Below are 18,100 nucleotides of genomic sequence, written 5' to 3'. Positions count from 1 at the left end.
GTACCCTTGCGAGGAGTAAAGATGCAAAGATCTTAGCACACAGGGCTTGGCACATGTAAGCCCTGGACATGTTTTTGCTGCTGTTCATAATCCTAGTACTACCTAGATTATAAGTAAAATGTCTCTTGATGTGAGTAGCTGAGTTCAGGGCATTTTGATAGAAATAAGTGAGCTCCTTGAGGGCAAGGTGGCTCTTCCTCTTCTCTGACCTTCCCAACCCCACCAGGACCCTGTGCACACAGCCTGCGGGGAGAACACAGCCTGCGGGGGGAACACTTGCGGGATTGAACCCCAGCCGAAGCCCATCAAGAAACAACAGACCTTCTTTGAAAGAAGGAAAGACAAGATGGGCTTTGCTCCAGATGACCAAAAAAAGCCAGGCAACATTTTAATCAAGTTCATTTAGGCTCTGGAAGTATTCCAGCTGTGTCTGAAAGACAAACTGACTGAAAACAGATGCTCTCTGGTTGCAAAGTTGGTGAGAGAGGGCTGCCACTGCTAGCAGCCAGCATTACATGATGCGTGGCCCGTGGGTGTGCCACGAGGTCACACCTTACCCCACAGCAGCGCCCTCCTCGCTGGCACAGCAATCACCCCATCCCAAGCCTGATACGTCATTTTCTCACTCACCCCTTTTTTAAAAACATCTGCAGAGTTGTAACGAAAACCTCAGGGAACAAGAGGAAAAGAAAGCTGAAGGGTTACAAAAAATTCATCTGAATACCAAGATGCCCAGAACCCACCCTCTGGAAATTGGGAGGTCAAAGGAAAGTGATAAAAAACAAAACGAACCCCATCCTTCTGTGCCGCAAACCAACAAATGTCCCCTCTCCTCCCAGATATAGAGGAAAACCAAAGAATGGAAACATCTCTGACCCCAAGAAGTGCAAGACAAAGTCAAAGCAGTTACATCAGATTTCGGGAATTACTAAACGTTTGCGTTTACACACTGTTTCTTGAATTAAGAGCCTGTCTCTGCCAGAAATTAAGGGATTCATTTTTGCAACATACTTTCACATCCCAGAATGGAAAGCAGGTGCTTACTTTATTCACCTCAGAGAGCACAGGACATTAACATTACCTTAATTTTTATCCTTCCCATCTGATAACACTTAAATAATCTTAAATATATATGTCTCTAATTTTGGATACTTTATATATTTTAATGTGTGTACATTTTATAGTGTTTCAGATTATAACTGCCATACCACTTACTTTAAACTATCCTATGGGCCAACAACCCTGCAATTAAGGGTTAATTATCCTCATTCGATAGATTAAGAAACCGAGGTCCCCAGAGGGTAAAGTTTGTTGCGGGTCCCAAAACCGGACCCAGAGCCTTCCAGGGGCCCCTCTAAGCTGGGTGAAGGCCCTGCCCCTACCCGGCTCTCGCTCGCGCAGGCCATCCTAGCCGGTCAGGCTGCTCTGTGTGCGTGGTGAATTATCACTGGCCCTCAGACTTTCTGGTTTGCATCCGGATCGGTGTGTTTGCTGTAGACCAACACTGATGATCAATATCGCAGCAAAAAGGAAGCAGAAAAGCACCTGTAATTACACGCTAAGCTAGGGATCAGAAGGGAATGATTGCAAAGCACTAACAGAGTAGAATAAGGAAATGCTTAAAGGGTGAAAGGAGAGGGGTGGATTCAGGCCAGTGCCAGCTTCCATCTGGACAAAGATCTGCAAACATCCTTAATGCCCCTTCCAGGGCTATTTAAATAAGAATCCACTGTTTGCTTTCTCAACTCTCCTAAGGCACAATTACCACCCACAAAAGTCCTGCCCCTACAGCTCTGCCATTCTGGCAGGTGAACTCTGTCCCCATGATAAGGTGCTCCCACCCCAAGCCCTAAGGCCTCACCTGAAGAACTGGGGAAAAAGTGGGTGTGTGCAGGGGGGAGGGGGTAGACGACTGTAAAAAAGAAAGAGATGGGGGGAAGGAGAAATGTACTACGAGGAGGGAGAGAGAAAATAAATAATCATGCAAGGGACCATTTCTAAAAGATGACGCCCGGCCAGGCTAGCAGCCAAGATCTCCACCCTGTGTGCTCATCTGACTTTCCAACGCTTCAGCACGTCTCCATGAGACCAAGCTTCAAGAGGAGGAAATCCACTGAGAAGCCCAGAGAGCCCTGCCCTCAGCCAGGTGGGGCCTCCACCGCCATCCTCCCCGGATGGGGAGCCATCCCAGGGCTCGCCGTGCTCTGCACACGCACCAACCACATGCTTGTCTTTTCTCAGGACTGGCCTCGGGTGTAGAAATAACAGAAAACCTGTGAAGTAAGAGTCTCCTCTACAGAGGGGCCCAGGGTGCAGTCCACAAACTCTGTAAGTAAACGTCAGAGTTGCAGCACACCAGAGAGATCAGGACCACCACCAGCCAGATCTAAGAGTTAGATTTACATACAATAATTGTGCGTAAGAATAAAAGTGCAACCAACTCCTGGCATTGCTATGTGTTATAATTAAATTGAAATATTTAATTATGTGCCCAGCTCTGGTGCCCACGCCATCCGTCCTACAGGGAAAGCCAGGCACCAGCCCATGAGACCCTCTGCTCCCCAGCTCGGGGCCCAGGCCACCTGGAGACTCTCCTCTGAAGAGCCTGGCAAGTGGCGGGTCCCCCAAGTCCTTCCCAAGCCCAAGCAGTGGTGGACGTCACCCACAACGGTCAACATCCTCCTCAAGTCCAGTTTCCGTTATACCAGCTGGCGACTCCAAGCTAGGAAAGCGAGGGGAGACGTCCAAGTCTTCACTCCATACGTGTATTCACCCCTGTTCCGGAAAGCATATTTAAAGAGAAGAAAATCAGCCCAAACAGGAGAAGCAACCTGTGTGGTTCAAAAAGCCCAGCAGGAATGTCAGGCTTCCTGGACCGACCCTAAGCCTCCACTAAGCGCAGTGCCCCATTCAGAGGGGATTCTAAGACCTCCAGCTGGGCTCCCAATCAATGGCCTTGTCTCCACCAAACAATTCCTTCTAAAACACGCCCTTGTTTTTAGGAATTAAACCCAAAATTCCCATAATAACAGTCTGGCAATAGCATAAACTTTCGGTTATGCTTAAATAGCTTAAAATCTATATGCTCAAACATTAGTAAAGATTAAAAGACAACTCAATGGAAAGAAAATACTGTATAAGCTGAAATAATTCAAAACTTCCTAAATTAGTCAAAATAGCAAAATGGATGACGGGGTGAAATAAAAAACCACTACAGTCCACAAAACAGCTGAAAGAAAAGAAAAAAAAACAATAGAAACATTTCAGTATTTGTTCTAACTTCTATGTCTCCTTTCCAAGGTTTATATTTAAATGCAGAAAAGCAAAACTGTCTGAAAAATCCATTATCTTTATCACCTCTCCTCAAAACCACCCCCCCCCAAATCTTCCTATTCACCCTTGAGAAATTCACTTAATACCCACCACCCACATACCCGGGGAGTTGACCAACCTCACAAAACCAGGTCAAAACCACTCAGAAGCTCCCCAAACTTGATTTCAGTTTCAGGTTCCCAAGTTAAACTTGAAACAACACAGCAGTAATTTGCATATTCCTTCCAAGCACACTCAAAGGACAGCCCTGGACCCAAGCTGTCAGGATGAACTGGGATCCTGGCTCTACAGTCTGCTGCTGCTCTTCTCTGGGAGGTGGGAGTCTGCCCAGAGCACCAAAGAACGTGGCAAAAAATGAAATCTCAGCTCACGAATGCTCACCAGGCACCTTTCATGGTTCTCAGTATTTGGTGGGCACAGCATTCTATGGACAGTAACTCCACACGCTTTACGACGGCCCTGGTTTCCAGTGTTCAGCCAGCTCTAGGGCATATAGTCATGGGCGGTATCTTACCCTGGGGTCCAGAAAACATGGTCACCGCAGGCCAGGAGACTTCTTTTTGAGTCCTGAGAATCAAACAAGTGACTAACTTTTTTTTAATAAAACAATTTTCAGTGGTGTCCCAAACGTAGTCTATAGACCAAGGCCAATCCATGACACATTTGTAACCCATTCCTTTACAAAATGAGAAAAATGGACATACTAAAGTAGGTCACACAGCCAAGAGTGTGTAATTTGGTGACTGCTCTTTATTCTGACAACACATCTTTGTTACATTTTAGTGGTACTGGTAGCAGGTAGGTAGGAATTTGCTATTCCGAAGGTTCTTACTTTAAAGATAAAAACTTGGCCAGTGTATATCATTCTCAAGTTTTTAACAGTCTGTGAAATCTGGGAACTGCTGATATTCAGGACTCCTCCTCACTCATCCCCCTAGACCCAAAACAGGGCCCGGCAAGAGCATCTTCTCCTCAGTCCCAGCAGACTTCTGAAACATCAAACTGCCACGCTGCCTCTCAGCACTTCTCACTGTGAAAGGCACTTGCACCACGTGAGTCGAATCACAACAGCCCCACCGACTGTCCCGCTCACGCGCACTCTCGCGTGGATGACCACAGCACTTACACTGCTCAAGCGGCTTGGACACTCTCTGAGCCGTTTCTGCACGTGCTATGCAAGGTGAGGGCTCAGATCCGTCATCCACTGCTGCAGAACCCTGTTACCACAAACTCGGCAGCTTCAATCTCCCCACACTGACGAGCACACATTCTCTATGGGTCTGGAGCCTGGCGTGCTTAGCCAGGTCATCTCTAGGTTACAAGCCAGGTGTCAAGTCCCATCCAAAGCCTGAGTGCATCTAAGGGTTCACTCCATTTGTCGACAGAATTCAACCACAGTGGCTCTAGGACCAAAGGCCTTACCTTCCTGCTGGCTGTCACTCAGAGACCACCCTAGCTCCTAGGTGTCATCCAGAGGTCCCTGCCAACAAGGCCACTTGTTTCCTGAAGGCCAACAAAGGAGGAGTCTGTGGAGTTTTTATTTTTTTAGTATTTTTGGTGTTGACTTGCAATATTATATTAGTTTCAGGTGTCCAACATAGTAATTTGATATTTTTACAGATTATACTCTAGACAAAGTTATTATAAAGTACTGGCTATATTCCCTGTGCTGTACATTACATCCTTGTAACTTATTAATTTTATACCTAGTAGTTTGTACCTCTTAACCTCCTTCACCTATTCTGCCCCTCCCCCCACCCCTCTCCCCTCTGATCACCACTAATCTGTTCTCTGTATCTGTGAGTCTGTCTCTGCTGTTTTCACTTACATGTGGAATCTAAAACATAAGCTAACAAACAATTAAAACAGGAGAACTCTGTATTTATATAACAATAATGATGGTGATGATAGAACAGCTTTTTTATTAGGAACAAATTGGCATAAATTCCAGTGGCTATTAAAGTGCCTACCACAGAGCTCAGCGTTAAGTATTTGTTGCAATGATCCATTAATGCTCCCCATTAATGAGGTTCCTTGAAAACAGGGACAATGGGTGTTCTCTCCATAATATACCAAAGGAAGGAATGTCTTGCTTACCAGCAGAAGGCATGCAAAAATATTTGTGGGATAACTTAAAATGTGCAGAGAAATCCAAGATGAAGGAAATGAATGTGAGGGCTGGAATGTGAAGGAAGCTAGAATCTGAGGACAAATACATGTGAACGGGCCAAAGCAAGAGAGAATTCCCAGTAAGTGCAAAGTGGGAACAAGCATATCATCTGCCTACCAGTCTCTCTTTGCTGCTCTAACAAATTTCCATAAATATAACCAATGACCATAAACCACAGTGGCTTAAAACAGCCCCCATTCACTACCTCACAATTCAGCAGATCTGAAGTCTGAAATCTGCCTTGTCAGCCATCCTCCGTTGCTTTCTGGAGGCTCCAGGGAGGATCCCGTGGCCTCTCCCAGCTTCCGGAAACCGCCCGTGCCGCTTGGCTGTGGCCCCTTCTGTCTGCAAAGCCAGCCCTGGCCGGCTGAACCTTCCTCACAAGGCCGTCTTTTCTGACACCTCTGTCTCTCTCCTCCCCACTGAAGGACCCCCACGATGCCAGACCCCACAGATAAGCCAGGATCATCTCTCATCTCACGATCCTGATTTTAACCACATCTGCAAAGTCCCTTTTGCCACGAGAGGTAACACATTCACAGGTTCCAGAGACGAGGACGTGGACACCTTGGGGTGGGGTGGGAGCATTACTCTGCCTATCACAGTCTGTTTATGAAACAGTAAAGAAAAACACCAGCCTGGAGTGAAACACTGGTGAGGGAATGCAGAAGAAAGCTAAATTAAATTAACCCTAGCAGACTGTGAGATCCGGAAGAAGGAACGAAAGCTCAGCATTACTGTGCTGACGGCCGCCAGCGCTGAGACTCAGGTCACTTTATCACTCTGGGTGTTGGTCATCTCTAAAATGAAGCAATCCCTGCCCTGCCTGCATCCCAGAATACCACACAGAACAATGGAAATGCTTTTTACATGCTTTGAGAACTACAAATTAATATACAAATATAAGACATTATGGCTAATATCACAGTGAAGCAAAGTCACACATCAGTAGTGTGGGGTCGTAAACCACACCACTTCATCTCAGAAGCCCTTTGACCTTGTTGAGCAGAGTCCTGAGGCTTGACTTACCTAGAAAAAAGGATCCCTGAGTGCAAAAATCAGACTCCGCTTAACAAAATGTTCACGTTGCTAGAATATATTCTTGCAGTAACATCAAAACTCGTAAAACTCTAAGATAATGGAAGGAAGGGAGGGAGGGAGGGAGGGAGGGAGGGAGGAAGAAGGAAGGAAGGAAGGAAGGAAGGAAGGAAGGAAGGAAGGAAGGAAGGAAGGAAGGAAGGAAGGAAGGAAAGAGGGGAGAATTGAAGTACAACTGAAGTAACCTGGTTAACTTCAACCATGAAACTAAAGGGGAAAGCGTTAGCTTTCAGACCAGAAGGCGGGTACCACAGCACACTCTGGGCAGCCGGCAACCAGAGCAGAATGCAGGGCTTCCCCATCCACAGCTGCGTCCAGGCCTAGACGGGACACTGTGTGGCCGGGATCTCTCAGCTGCATTCCAAGCTGACATTTTAAATGGTTTACAGGTTATTAGAACTGGAACGTCATGCTCTCAGCTCACACTCAAGAGGAACAGAACTGAATTCACTCCCTTCTCCAGAGCACTGCTGTTCCTTCCCAGGGACAGCACTTCTGGCCATGGTGATACCAGCCAGCCAGCCTCCAAAATCAAAACAACCTCGAGATCTCCAACTCTCGCCTTCCTCACCACCCACCCCCGTACCTAACTAATCACAGAGTCCCGTTGTCCCTTTGATTCTCTTTCCTTCTCCACAACCAACGTCGCCTGCATCTACATCCTTATAACCTAGCAGGTCTTCCTGGCTCTTCTAACCGAAGTTCACTCTGTGCGCCTACACCACGCTGCCCTCTCCTCTCACTCTCCCCCACGCTGGGAACGTACCACACATAAGTCACGTATTATAAGTGATATAAGCATAAGCACCAGAATTTCATAAGCAGTGTGTGCCAGGCACCACACTGGGCGTTATTAAAATCATCCTATCTAATCTGCACATCGCCTTGTGATGTGGGTATAATTAACTGCATTTTAAAGAAAAGGGAATTAGGGTCCAAGATTATTAAGTAACTCCCGGAAGGACGTTTTTTAAAGCAGGATTTGGGCCCAGGTTGCAGACTCACCCGAGGCTGAGCTCCACTCGTGCCCCTGCTTATTTAATCAAACCCACGCCCTCAACCTGCTCTTCCAGGCCTCCCGGGACCTTCACGTCTGGACTTTCAATATACTATCTGCCATACTCCATCCACACGCCGCCCTCTCCAGGGAGCTCAGTCCCTCGCCACCCCCTCCCCCAGCCTGACCATCCTTTGAGGCCAGCCCACGGGGCCCTCGCAACCGCACTGGTCCCCACCGCCCTCCTTGCCCTGCTACTGTCTGCAAAGCCACTCCTCCTTACGCTGTCGGCCACAGGCGCAGCCTCACCTCGGCACCTACACGTCTGCTTCCTTCCCTACCTACTCCGAGTCCTGTACCATGTCTTACACTCTGCACTTTACACGCTGGGGATACTACAGGGAACAAAACATTTAAAAGTATATGCTAGTTCAAATAATCGTACATCTAATATTCTAGTACAAAACAAAACTATCTGATTTTAACCTCTTACGTCTCTGTCTACAATACTGGCTCAAAAATTAGTCATCAAACCCAAAACAAATATCAATTGTCTGGCTGACACTAACTCACCATTAGGAACTATACTGGGAGTATTCTGTTAAACTCAAATTTGATCAGCCAAAAAGAAAAATTTGACCTGCCCCCTAGGTTATGTCATCACACAATGACAGTTCATAAATGCTTCCTCACTTGGTCTATGATTCCCCGGTGCATACATAAATATCTCTGATCAAATAATTGGCCAGGTCTCCAAATGGAATAAATGTTAAAGGCTGGAAATACAGCTTTTGAGATAGAAAAGTGAGAATGAACACAGGAACATCCTTCACGGCACTAGACTATGAGGATTTCTACATCAAAAAGAAGAAAAAAGGAGCATATAGGGGATCTTTCAGCAGCTTAGCTTCCTACAGAAAGGCCTCACAACTAACCCTTTTAATCCAATGGCATTCATAACCAGAAACTTCCAAGCTAAGTGATGCTCAATAAATCTGCTGAATTAATGATACTATGGATCATTTTTATTTAAGGGAAGAGCTCCTTGTGATTCAGTGACTCACTTATTATTATCACAGCAATTAACATGCTGTAAAATTACCTGTCAAATTACTTGTCCCCCCTAGACTATCAGCTCCTTGAGAACAATATCATATCCATCTTGCTGGTGGCTGTATGCCTAGCACCTAACTCAACACAGAATAAATCTCAGCAGATATTTACTGAATGAATAGACCCTCCACTATTAAACACTAAGTTCAAAATACAGATTCTTATATTTTTTAATTTTTCAATCCAAAAAATAAATAACAGGAATTTTAAATCCTTCCTCACCAAAAAACCACTTCATTTGGTAAAACCTACCAGGGCAGACAGCTCAGAATTTCTGCTTTAACCTTGTAAGTTCTAGCAAAATACAATTCATATGTGAATTTCTTCCCAGTTTACACACTTAATTATAAATTCACTACAGTTAACAGTCACTGGTTTTATTTTTTTTTAATTCTCCTATTGGCCTTAGCTTTGAAACTGATATTAAATGACTGCACTGCTTAAATACAAGACTTTTTTGCACACAATAAACTATAATTAGTGTTCAATTCTAAAGTTATAGCACGCTCCACTCTGAACAGACTTTAGAGATCGCCAGGTGATCCCTCCATATTATGGATTAAGAAAAAATTAAGGCTATACAATTAACTGGTGTTAAAACCCAGCCTCTGATTCTCAGGTCCACGCTCTTTCCTCAGTTAATCAATTAATTATGTATAATGTAAAGACATAAAAAAACGTTTCACCGCATAACAGTCTTTGACCAAAGCAGGTCAGGACTGAAGACATCCTTCTCGTTCCCAGTTATGCCAAGCCGTTCCTCCTGGACCACAGATCACAGTAAGGAGGGTTAGAGTCCAGTCCGCTGCCCACAATCCTCTCACATGGGAAGATAAGACCCAGCCCCAGATCTGCTTTGCACTTAAGTCAAATCTGTTTATAGCCTGTGGCTGATTCCGAATCCCAGGGAACTTTATGCCCTAGGCAACAGATTCCCCCCATGGAGCAAGGCTGACTTTGGTGCCCTCCACATCCAATGTCCTTTCCCCATATTGGAGTACTCTCACTCTCCGGTTAGCACTGTGAAGAGAGGTCCATTCTAGTCATGGAGCAAACGCCCTAATCCATGCCAGACTTCTTTTCTATTCGGTAGGAATAACTCTTCCAACCTGGCAGCAAAGGTAAACACCCTGCCCAAATCGATGCAGCTCCTAAGTAGCTAAGCAGTAACTCATACCCACGCTGGCCAAGAAATCCAACTCCTCTTCCACTTGTCCCAAGACAGAGTCCCAGCATTTAGGGAGTCTGCAAGATAAGTCATCAACGAATTAATTAATGGTATGACCTAAATGACAGCCAAGAAAATAAAATAAGGGGCAAATAACGTAGTGATTAATACAGGCTTATTTTACTAGTATAATCCATATCTTTCCACAATTGCAAAAACAACCATAAAAACTCTTGAATATGCTTTATTTTTCAATTTTGACACACCATCTATTTACCTCTCCTTAGAAGTTGTTAATTCCAGTTATAAACTTGATAGAAAATAAAATTACTGGGGTTTACATTTCACCTCTGACTTTGCAAACAAGGACAGGAGTGACCTTTGGGCTATCTGTTTAGCCTCTGCGTTCCTCAGGGGTGACAAGGAAACCACGTCAGACGAGGGCTCGCTTGCTCCAGAAGGGAAACAGGAGTAAAGCCCGCTAAGCGGCGCCTGGCACAGAGTGAGTGCTCAGCACACCTTAGCTACTGTCACCCACCCACCGTCACCGCCATCAGCACCACCCAGGACAGGAGTGTCACAGGGGCTCATTTTTGTCTGTTCTGTTCACTGTCGTCTCCCCAGTGCCTGACACATCGTTGGCACTCAAACATCCGTCGACCGAAGTAATCATGAGCGCTAGGACTCCTATGACTGAGTAGAGGACGACCTGCCTCCAAGAGAAAAGATTAATTAAGCAAACAACAACAACAACAAAAAAAAAAAAAAAAAACACCAAATTGCTACGGAAAATTTTGGGGATATGAAACAGAGAACCACTCTCAGCCCAAATGCAAGGCTTACTGGAAGAGAGAAGAGAGGAGGCTCCTCTCAAGTCAAGGAAGCATCTCTTCAGATTAAACTACCACCTGGAGAAAAGGCAAGTCCAAAGTATCCGTTAAGGGTACTTTGCAGGCCAAAAGATTTTCCAGCTTACATGACGGGGTACAAGAGTCTAGAACAGGAGATTTCTTAGTCTCCTCGGGAATCTGGGCCTTGACAGCAAGGACAAACCCCACTCTGCAGAGAGGAAAGAAGCACAGCAAGTGAACCGGGAGCTGTAACTCCAGTCCACATGCAGGTGGAGAAGGGCCCTCGCCCGCCTCTCCCCACCACCCGGAGACCTCGCTGTCCCTGTGCACACCGGGCCGCGGGCAAGCTCTGCAGCCACAGGCTCCGACCAGACCGCCCTCGCCCAAGCTGCAGCCCCGGCCCGCTTCTGAGGGCGCACGAAGTGGCTGCTGGCTCCTGACCCTCCAGCGGGAGGTCTGCGGGCAGGGAAGCCACTCTGCTCCCCCAAGCCCATTTCTTACCGTAAAACCCTCAGACAACTGGGAAGAACACTGGGGAAAGGAGCCACCAGGGGTCTTCAGCAGGCTTCGGAGAGCAGCCCTCGGGCCCCTTCCCCACCCTCACCCCAGACTTCTCCTACCACACACAGGCTAGTAATGTTAATATCACCTAACCCGCACGGTAAAGCACTAATCAAAAAGCAGCCTTTAGAAACAACCTGCTTCTCAAGAGCAGTGAACTTGCACAGTTTGCCAACAATCTGGTCAACAGAGCCTGTCTGACTTGACACGGGAGAGAGGGTCCTGAGAAAAGACTAGTGCAAGAGGTTCTCGGGCAAGTCTGAAGTTCTCCAAATCTCAGTCTCCTTGCTCGGTATAGGGAGGACAGTAAAAATACCTACCACCCACAGTTAAATGAGATAATTTATATAAAATGCTGGGCACACTGCCTGGCACACAGCAATCATTCTATCAATGTCAGTAAATTTTTTCTGTGCCCTCCCCCCGAATAATTATCTACCAAGTGTCCAGAATCCTGGTTAAAGGCAAACATTTTGCCTCACTCCTTAAGCCTGATTCTTTACGTGGAATCATAGCCAAATAATCCCAGTTTAGTGAAAACCTCTAAGAAAAGTTGAGGAAAGGCTGCTTCAAAGGACAGGAAAGTTGAGAACTCCACACCTCAAAGAAATCCGTTCAAGATCAAAAGACAATTAGCAGTTCTTGTAGCTCATCTCAGCCATCAGGTGGTAACTAATAAAACTCCCCTCGATTTCAGCCCTGGAGTCCCGAAGCCCCACGTGGAGAGAGGAGCACTGGGCTTTCTGGAGTAACGGGGAGACAGGCCGTACTCAAGAAGTCTGCAGGCTCCGGAGGCAACTCTAGCTCGGGACAGCATACGCCTCCAATGAAGCGAGTGTCCGAGTTCTCTAAGGAATGGCCTAACGTGAACCCCCTTCTCTAGTCCACGTACTTTATCAATTCTCCTTTGTAAGTTAAATACTAAAGACTCCTATTTAACTGCCTCTCACTCTTTTCAAACTGCAAATATTTTGTCAAAAGAAGATGTTAAATGTTATAAAACTTAACTTAAAGTCACCTTTTCCTTAAATACTGAAATCGATTTGATTGCTTTTCAGGTGTAATTTATTATTATTCAACTTTACAGAACACCATGCTACACATTTCACTACCACAGACTCCTTTACCCCAATTTTTCTGGCTCAAAGCAGCCCCTTTGCTGTTGTCAGTGAAGGACAGTGTTGATCAGTCCTAGCTCCAGTGTGACCTGGGAAATCACACCTTCTCAGCCTCCCTCCCTCCTCCACACAATGATGGTTATTTAACTCCAGTACTAAGATCTCAACGCGCACGCCAATGGAATATTTTTTTAAATTCAATGGTTAACATGAGTACAAAAACGGTAGGAAATCTATCATACAAAACTGGATATGTTACTTTTTTTCCTTGAAATGGGTATTTTCTAAATCCTTTAAATCTGAAGTTACAACAAATCATTTTATCTCCTAAATTGCAACTATGTTGGATATATACTGTCCAGTTCCCCCACAGTACCCCGAAATGCCTTGCTTCTACCCAACCAACAACAACTGCATTCTGTTCTCATTTCCACAGACTTCTACAACTTCCAGGCAACTTTTCTGCAAGATAATAAACATGAGTAAGTAAAGACGTAATTATGAAATATTTTGAGTACCTAACCTTTACCAGTTATGCTAGATATAGGGGATAAGTGATTAAGACACTTTTTTCCTAAACCCAAGGAGTCACAATCCTGTAAAGACATAGCACTGTACCATCACTCCCATCCCTCTCCCAGGCAGACATCACCAATCTATCAGGGGCCTCTCCCTTGAACTGGACACAGCTTTAGCTCCGCAATTCCATGTAGCCATTACCAATCAAATAGGCTTATTTTAATAGACTTCATCACATTTCACTAAATCTCCACCTACACAAGTGATGATTCTGATGCCGATACTGGAATGCAGAAATTTGCAGGACACCAAATATGGATTAGAAAGTAAAACCAGAAGATGTAATATCCCCGTCATCTATTATGATCCCATTGAAGCATTATTTAAAAGGGTTAAGGAAAACTGTGGAAACGATGGTACTTCCTGCCAATTCTCAATTACCATTTTCCAGCATCTTAAATTAATTCTTAAATGAAGAAGATAAAGCCTGTGAGAGCCACCTGAGTCTAGGGAATCTGGGTATCTGTTTTAAACATGCTCTCTTTAAAGGCTATGGTTGTCTGATGGCAGCTAGAACATGCTCAAAAGAAAATAATTAAATTAGTGAAAATACAAAATAAGGCCATAAAAATAAAATTCTGAAACAAAATATTACGGCTTAAATAATCTGCCTGACAGCTCAAAGGGTCCATCTCTTTCCTCTATGCAAGACTTGGTAAAAATGTGTTGTCTTCCAACAGCAGACAAGTTAACTCCTCTTGACCAGGACTAACTTTCCAACCATTTAAACGCTTTGCCTTCCATGTGTCATGGTGCAAAACTCTGGACTTGGTGCTTGCTTAGATGTCTGACCACATCAAAAGCACTTCCTAAGGAAAACCTAGGCTACTTGCAGGTGTGGAGGACCTCAACGTGTCAGCTCCTCCATATTTAAAACACCAATATTAATTTTGTACCAAGGACACCTGACAAGGTAATCTACAGTTCCAACTTGCCTATGCTCCTGGCAGAGACTAGCTTGACATAACAGATATCAGAAAGGGAAAAATCCACAAACGCTGACCATTCAGTTCTCTAAAGTCCCCACCTACCGAAAAATGTGCTCCCACAGTCCGTCGGGGTAACAAGAGCGTCCTGAGATGACTCTATCAAGCTCATTGTGCATCACGTTGTTCTGTGTCCCCCTGAGAGTTCAGTACTAACAAAGTTCCACGTGCCCACCCACTCTGTCTCGACGGTCAGGAAGCTCAAAGCTGAATTTCATGACCACCTACCTGGCTGCTGTCCTCAGTGCTGGGGACACTACCTCCATCTTTCTACAGCCTTCACTGCAGACTCCTATTTTTTTCATTCTTCTTAGGATGGTCCAACGCTGTGTGGGGGTTTTTTTTTGCTGTTTTTTTTTTAAATTTATTTATTTATTTATTTATTTTGGCTGTGTTGGGTCTTTGTCACTGCACATGGGCTTTCTCTGGTTGTGGCGAGTGGGGGCTACTCTTTGTTGCTGTGCGCCGGCTTCTCGTTGCGGTGGCTTCTCTTGTTGTGGAGCACAGGCTCTAGGCGCACGGGCTTCAGTAGTTGCAGCACGTGGGCTCAGTAGTTGTGGCTCATGGGCTCTAGAGCGCAGGCTCAGTAGTTGTGGGGCACAGGCTTAGTTGCTCCGCGGCAGGTGGGATCTTCCCGGACCAGGGCTTGAACCCATGTCCCCTGTGTTGGCAGGCAGATTCTTAACCACTGCGCCACCAGGGAAGCCCATGCTGTGTTTTTTTATTGAAGCCACCTCAGAATTTTTTGGAAATAAGCAAGGGATACAAAATGTAATAAATTATCTTTCCTCCCATTATTACTATGTTTGGTCCTCATGGCCCCCCAACTCTCCCCTCTCTGCACTCCTGTACACGCTGTTCTCCCCAAACACAGCCCCTGCTACTGCCAGCATTCAGTGAGGTTGGATGAACCAGGTATGTGTCCCGTAACATATCTGTAAAATACAGATTTTGACACTTGCATTAAGTCCCTCAAAAACTGTGAGATCCTAGAGGGCAGAGAGTACAGATTACGTAGGCCCTTGCTCCCAGCAGCCTCAAAGCAAGCCTTGCACCCTGCAGACACACAGTAGAGACAAGTTCTCTTCATGGGAAGAGTAAGTCAACATTTTGGAAGCCCACTAGGTGAAGCCACATGGGAGGCAGTAAGCTCAAAAGAAAGTTTCTACCCTAAAGGAGTTAACAAACCAAAGAACTAAGCTATGTAAACTACCTATGTAGCCAACATGGATTGCACATCTGTAAATACAAAGAATTGAAAATGCAGAGCCTGGAATGGTTGCATTTGGCTAAGGCTTTAAAAGTTAAAAGGAGTAAGACTTGTGAGGGCATTCAGGTGCAAAATAATGACCCCACGGAGGTACAAGGCAGCAATATTCAGGGACCAGCAATAACATTTCCCTGGGTGTAGCAAAGAGCAAGCATAATTAGACCAGGAGGTGAGCCCTGTGGATGGCTGGCAGAGAGCCTTGAGGCGGCAATGCAGAGCACAGCCTGGTTTTCTTCGAGGTGATTTAATAAGGTAAAAAAAACTCCGGGAAATGATTCACAACTACTGTCAGGAAGAGACAGGAGGAAGAAAGCTGGGGTGACTGCTGACAGTGAGCACTAGAGATGCACAGCAGACAGGCACCCTGGCTACCTGCACGCATTCTCAGGGTGAACGTGGGACAACGTGCAAGAGCCCATCTTAGCACAAAGGCCACAACAGCCCTAAGGGCCAGAGCAGCGGTTTCAACCTCACCTTGAATCTGAGACCTCTTCTTAGAGTAAAACAATCCCTCTCTCTCCCCTACTCCCCCGTCCCTGTCTCTCTCCCTCCCTCCCTCCCTCCCTCCCTCTCCCTCCCTCCCTCCCTCCCTCTCCCTCCCTCCCTCCCTCCCTCCCTCTCCCTCCCTCCCTCCCCTCTCCCTCCCTCCCTCCCTCTCCCTCCCCCTCCCCCTCCCCCCCCCCCCCACACTAACGTGGGTGGCTTACCACAGAGGCAATATAACAAAATGGCTTAGAGCAACTCTTGGGTTCAGATCTCAGCCCTGACACTCATGAGCTGTGCGCCCTCAGGGAACATACTTAACCTTACTTACTAAGCCAGGTGTAAAATGGGGACAAAAACTGTACCTGCCTCTTACATAGGAATATATAAAATGTTCAGCAGAGTGAGTAGCTCAACAAGCTCTCACCCAACACGACTAAGAAACTGGACAGCAGCTATGGCTCTCCAGACCCTTTGCATTAACCTCACAGCACTCTGAGACCCAGGGCGGGAGTCACTGTCCTGGGAGATAAATGTGAAGCAGAGCAGTAAACTCCACCAGCAGGGATTTACGTGGCAACCAGAGTTCAGCACTGTGCCAGGGGCTGTAGAAGCCAGCACAACACCCAACAAGTGAGGGGACAATGCACAGGGTGGGGTTGGAGGTAAGTGGGAGATACTGGTGCAGAGGTTAGAAGGAGCCTGACCCTCAAGCAGGGGTTTTAAGGTGGAAATGATGTGGGGAGCCAAAACTGTCTGGCCAGGGAGTAGCTTAGGAAGACAGCCTGGAGGAGGCCACTCAGCACCAACCCGACCACGGCACTCCCGGCTCTAAATAAGGTTTCCCTGCTAACCTGCATGGATTCACGCTGCTGGCACTTCAGTAGGCATAAGCCATACCAACAGAGTTACACGAACAAATTAACTAATTTCTCCGTAATATTGAAAGTATGCAGGCCCTTGACTGAATTTGAGGGTTCTTTTACTCAGCCTCAGATCCCTGAAAACCCCTTCCACCAGTTTTCAAACCGGGGTTTACTGTAATTACCTTAAACACAGCACGATGCATGAGTAACTAGGAAGTAATCAGGTATCCAGCAGTTACAACAGTCTAACGCCCTTTAACTGTACGTCTAGACAGTTTCTACCTCTTTTCTCGTACCAGTGAGTCTGAGAGCAGTGTGAATCCCAACTGGACACTTCCTAGCGCCTTCACCGCGGGCCTCGGTTTCCCCATCTGTGAAGTGGGGATCATAAGAGCACCCACCGCCTCAAAGAGCAGCTGGGAAAACTAAATGAGGTCCTATCAGCCAAGTGACTGCGCGTAATAAGCACAGCCTACGTGCTCATTAGGATTATCACCTTTATTCACCCCATCACTTCCTGAGCACCGGGTGTCGGCACCGCCACCGCCCGGGGGGACCCTAGAGGCCCGGCCCGGCGCCGCCCGCCGCTCGCGGGCCGGGCTCCGGACACTCCTGAGGGTCTGGGGCAGGGAGGGGACCCGGCCCGAGCCCGGACCAGCCAGTCCCACGTCCAGGTTGCGGCCGCGGTCTCGGAAGTTCCTGCGAGGCGGGCTTTTAACGTGTAAGAAAACACAAAACAGGAAAACATTTCCTGGTCTGTGACTGCACAGCACCGCTCCCTCTTACTTCCTCCGCGACCTGGGACCCGGGCGAGGGAACCGGGCAGCAAGGGAGCCCCCGCGCGCGGGCACCGGCCTCCCCTCGGCCCGAGCCCCCGGCGCCCCCGCGGCCGCCCCCCCCGGCGCCCAGAGCGCACACGTGCCCGCGGCCCCCGGCCCCGCTCACCTGGCCAGTGATGCCCGTGATGAGCGCCACCTTCCTGGGCTTGCCCGTCTCGCCGTCCCCGGAGCCGCGGGCGCTGGGGCAGCGCGCCGCTGCCTGGGCCATGTCCACGCGCGCTGAAGAGAGGCGCCGACCGACGGGGGTGTGCCGCGCGAGCCTCCTCGCCGGCTGCAAGGACCAAACCCGCGCCGCCCGCCGCCGCACTCTGACAGGGCCGCCTGGGAGGCCGGCGGGGCGGGCCATGGGCGGGGCGGCCGGACTGCGGCCTGGCGGGCGCAGCGTCAGCCGCATCACCGCGCGACGCACCGCCGCGCCGGCGGCAGGCCCCGCCCTCCCCGCCAACGGCCTCACCGCCAGAGCAGGCCCCGCCCACTGCCGGCAGCGCGCGAGCCAGGCGGGGCGGGGCTTATAGGCGGTGCTTGCGCCTGAAGGGCGGGGCGTCGGGCGGGCCTGCGCGGGCTTGTCCAGATCTTCGGGAGAGGCTGGGATGCCGGGTCTTTGCGCCAGGTATGCTCCTTGCAAGGGCTGGCAGTGGACGGGGTGGGCCGTCGGCGGCCCGACTTCA

General features: G+C 47.7%; 1 protein-coding gene across 1 annotated transcript in view; it reads right to left on the bottom strand.

Annotated features, from left to right (window-relative positions):
• The window catches only part of GMDS (GDP-mannose 4,6-dehydratase), a 487,018-nt gene extending 469,182 nt beyond the window's left edge, over positions 1-17,836 (bottom strand). The window contains exon 1 of the mRNA XM_059075578.2: positions 17,539-17,836. Within this exon, the coding sequence (XP_058931561.2) occupies positions 17,539-17,826 (288 nt within the window). The 5' untranslated portion in view covers positions 17,827-17,836. The remainder of the gene's footprint in view (positions 1-17,538) is intronic.
• Between the last annotated feature and the right edge of the window lie 264 nt (positions 17,837-18,100).

The sequence above is a fragment of the Kogia breviceps genome, chromosome 10 (genome assembly GCF_026419965.1).
Source record: "Kogia breviceps isolate mKogBre1 chromosome 10, mKogBre1 haplotype 1, whole genome shotgun sequence".
Lineage (NCBI taxonomy): Eukaryota > Metazoa > Chordata > Mammalia > Artiodactyla > Physeteridae > Kogia > Kogia breviceps.
Note: the sequence above shows the minus strand (reverse complement) of the source record. Positions and strands in the feature narration are given on the sequence as shown.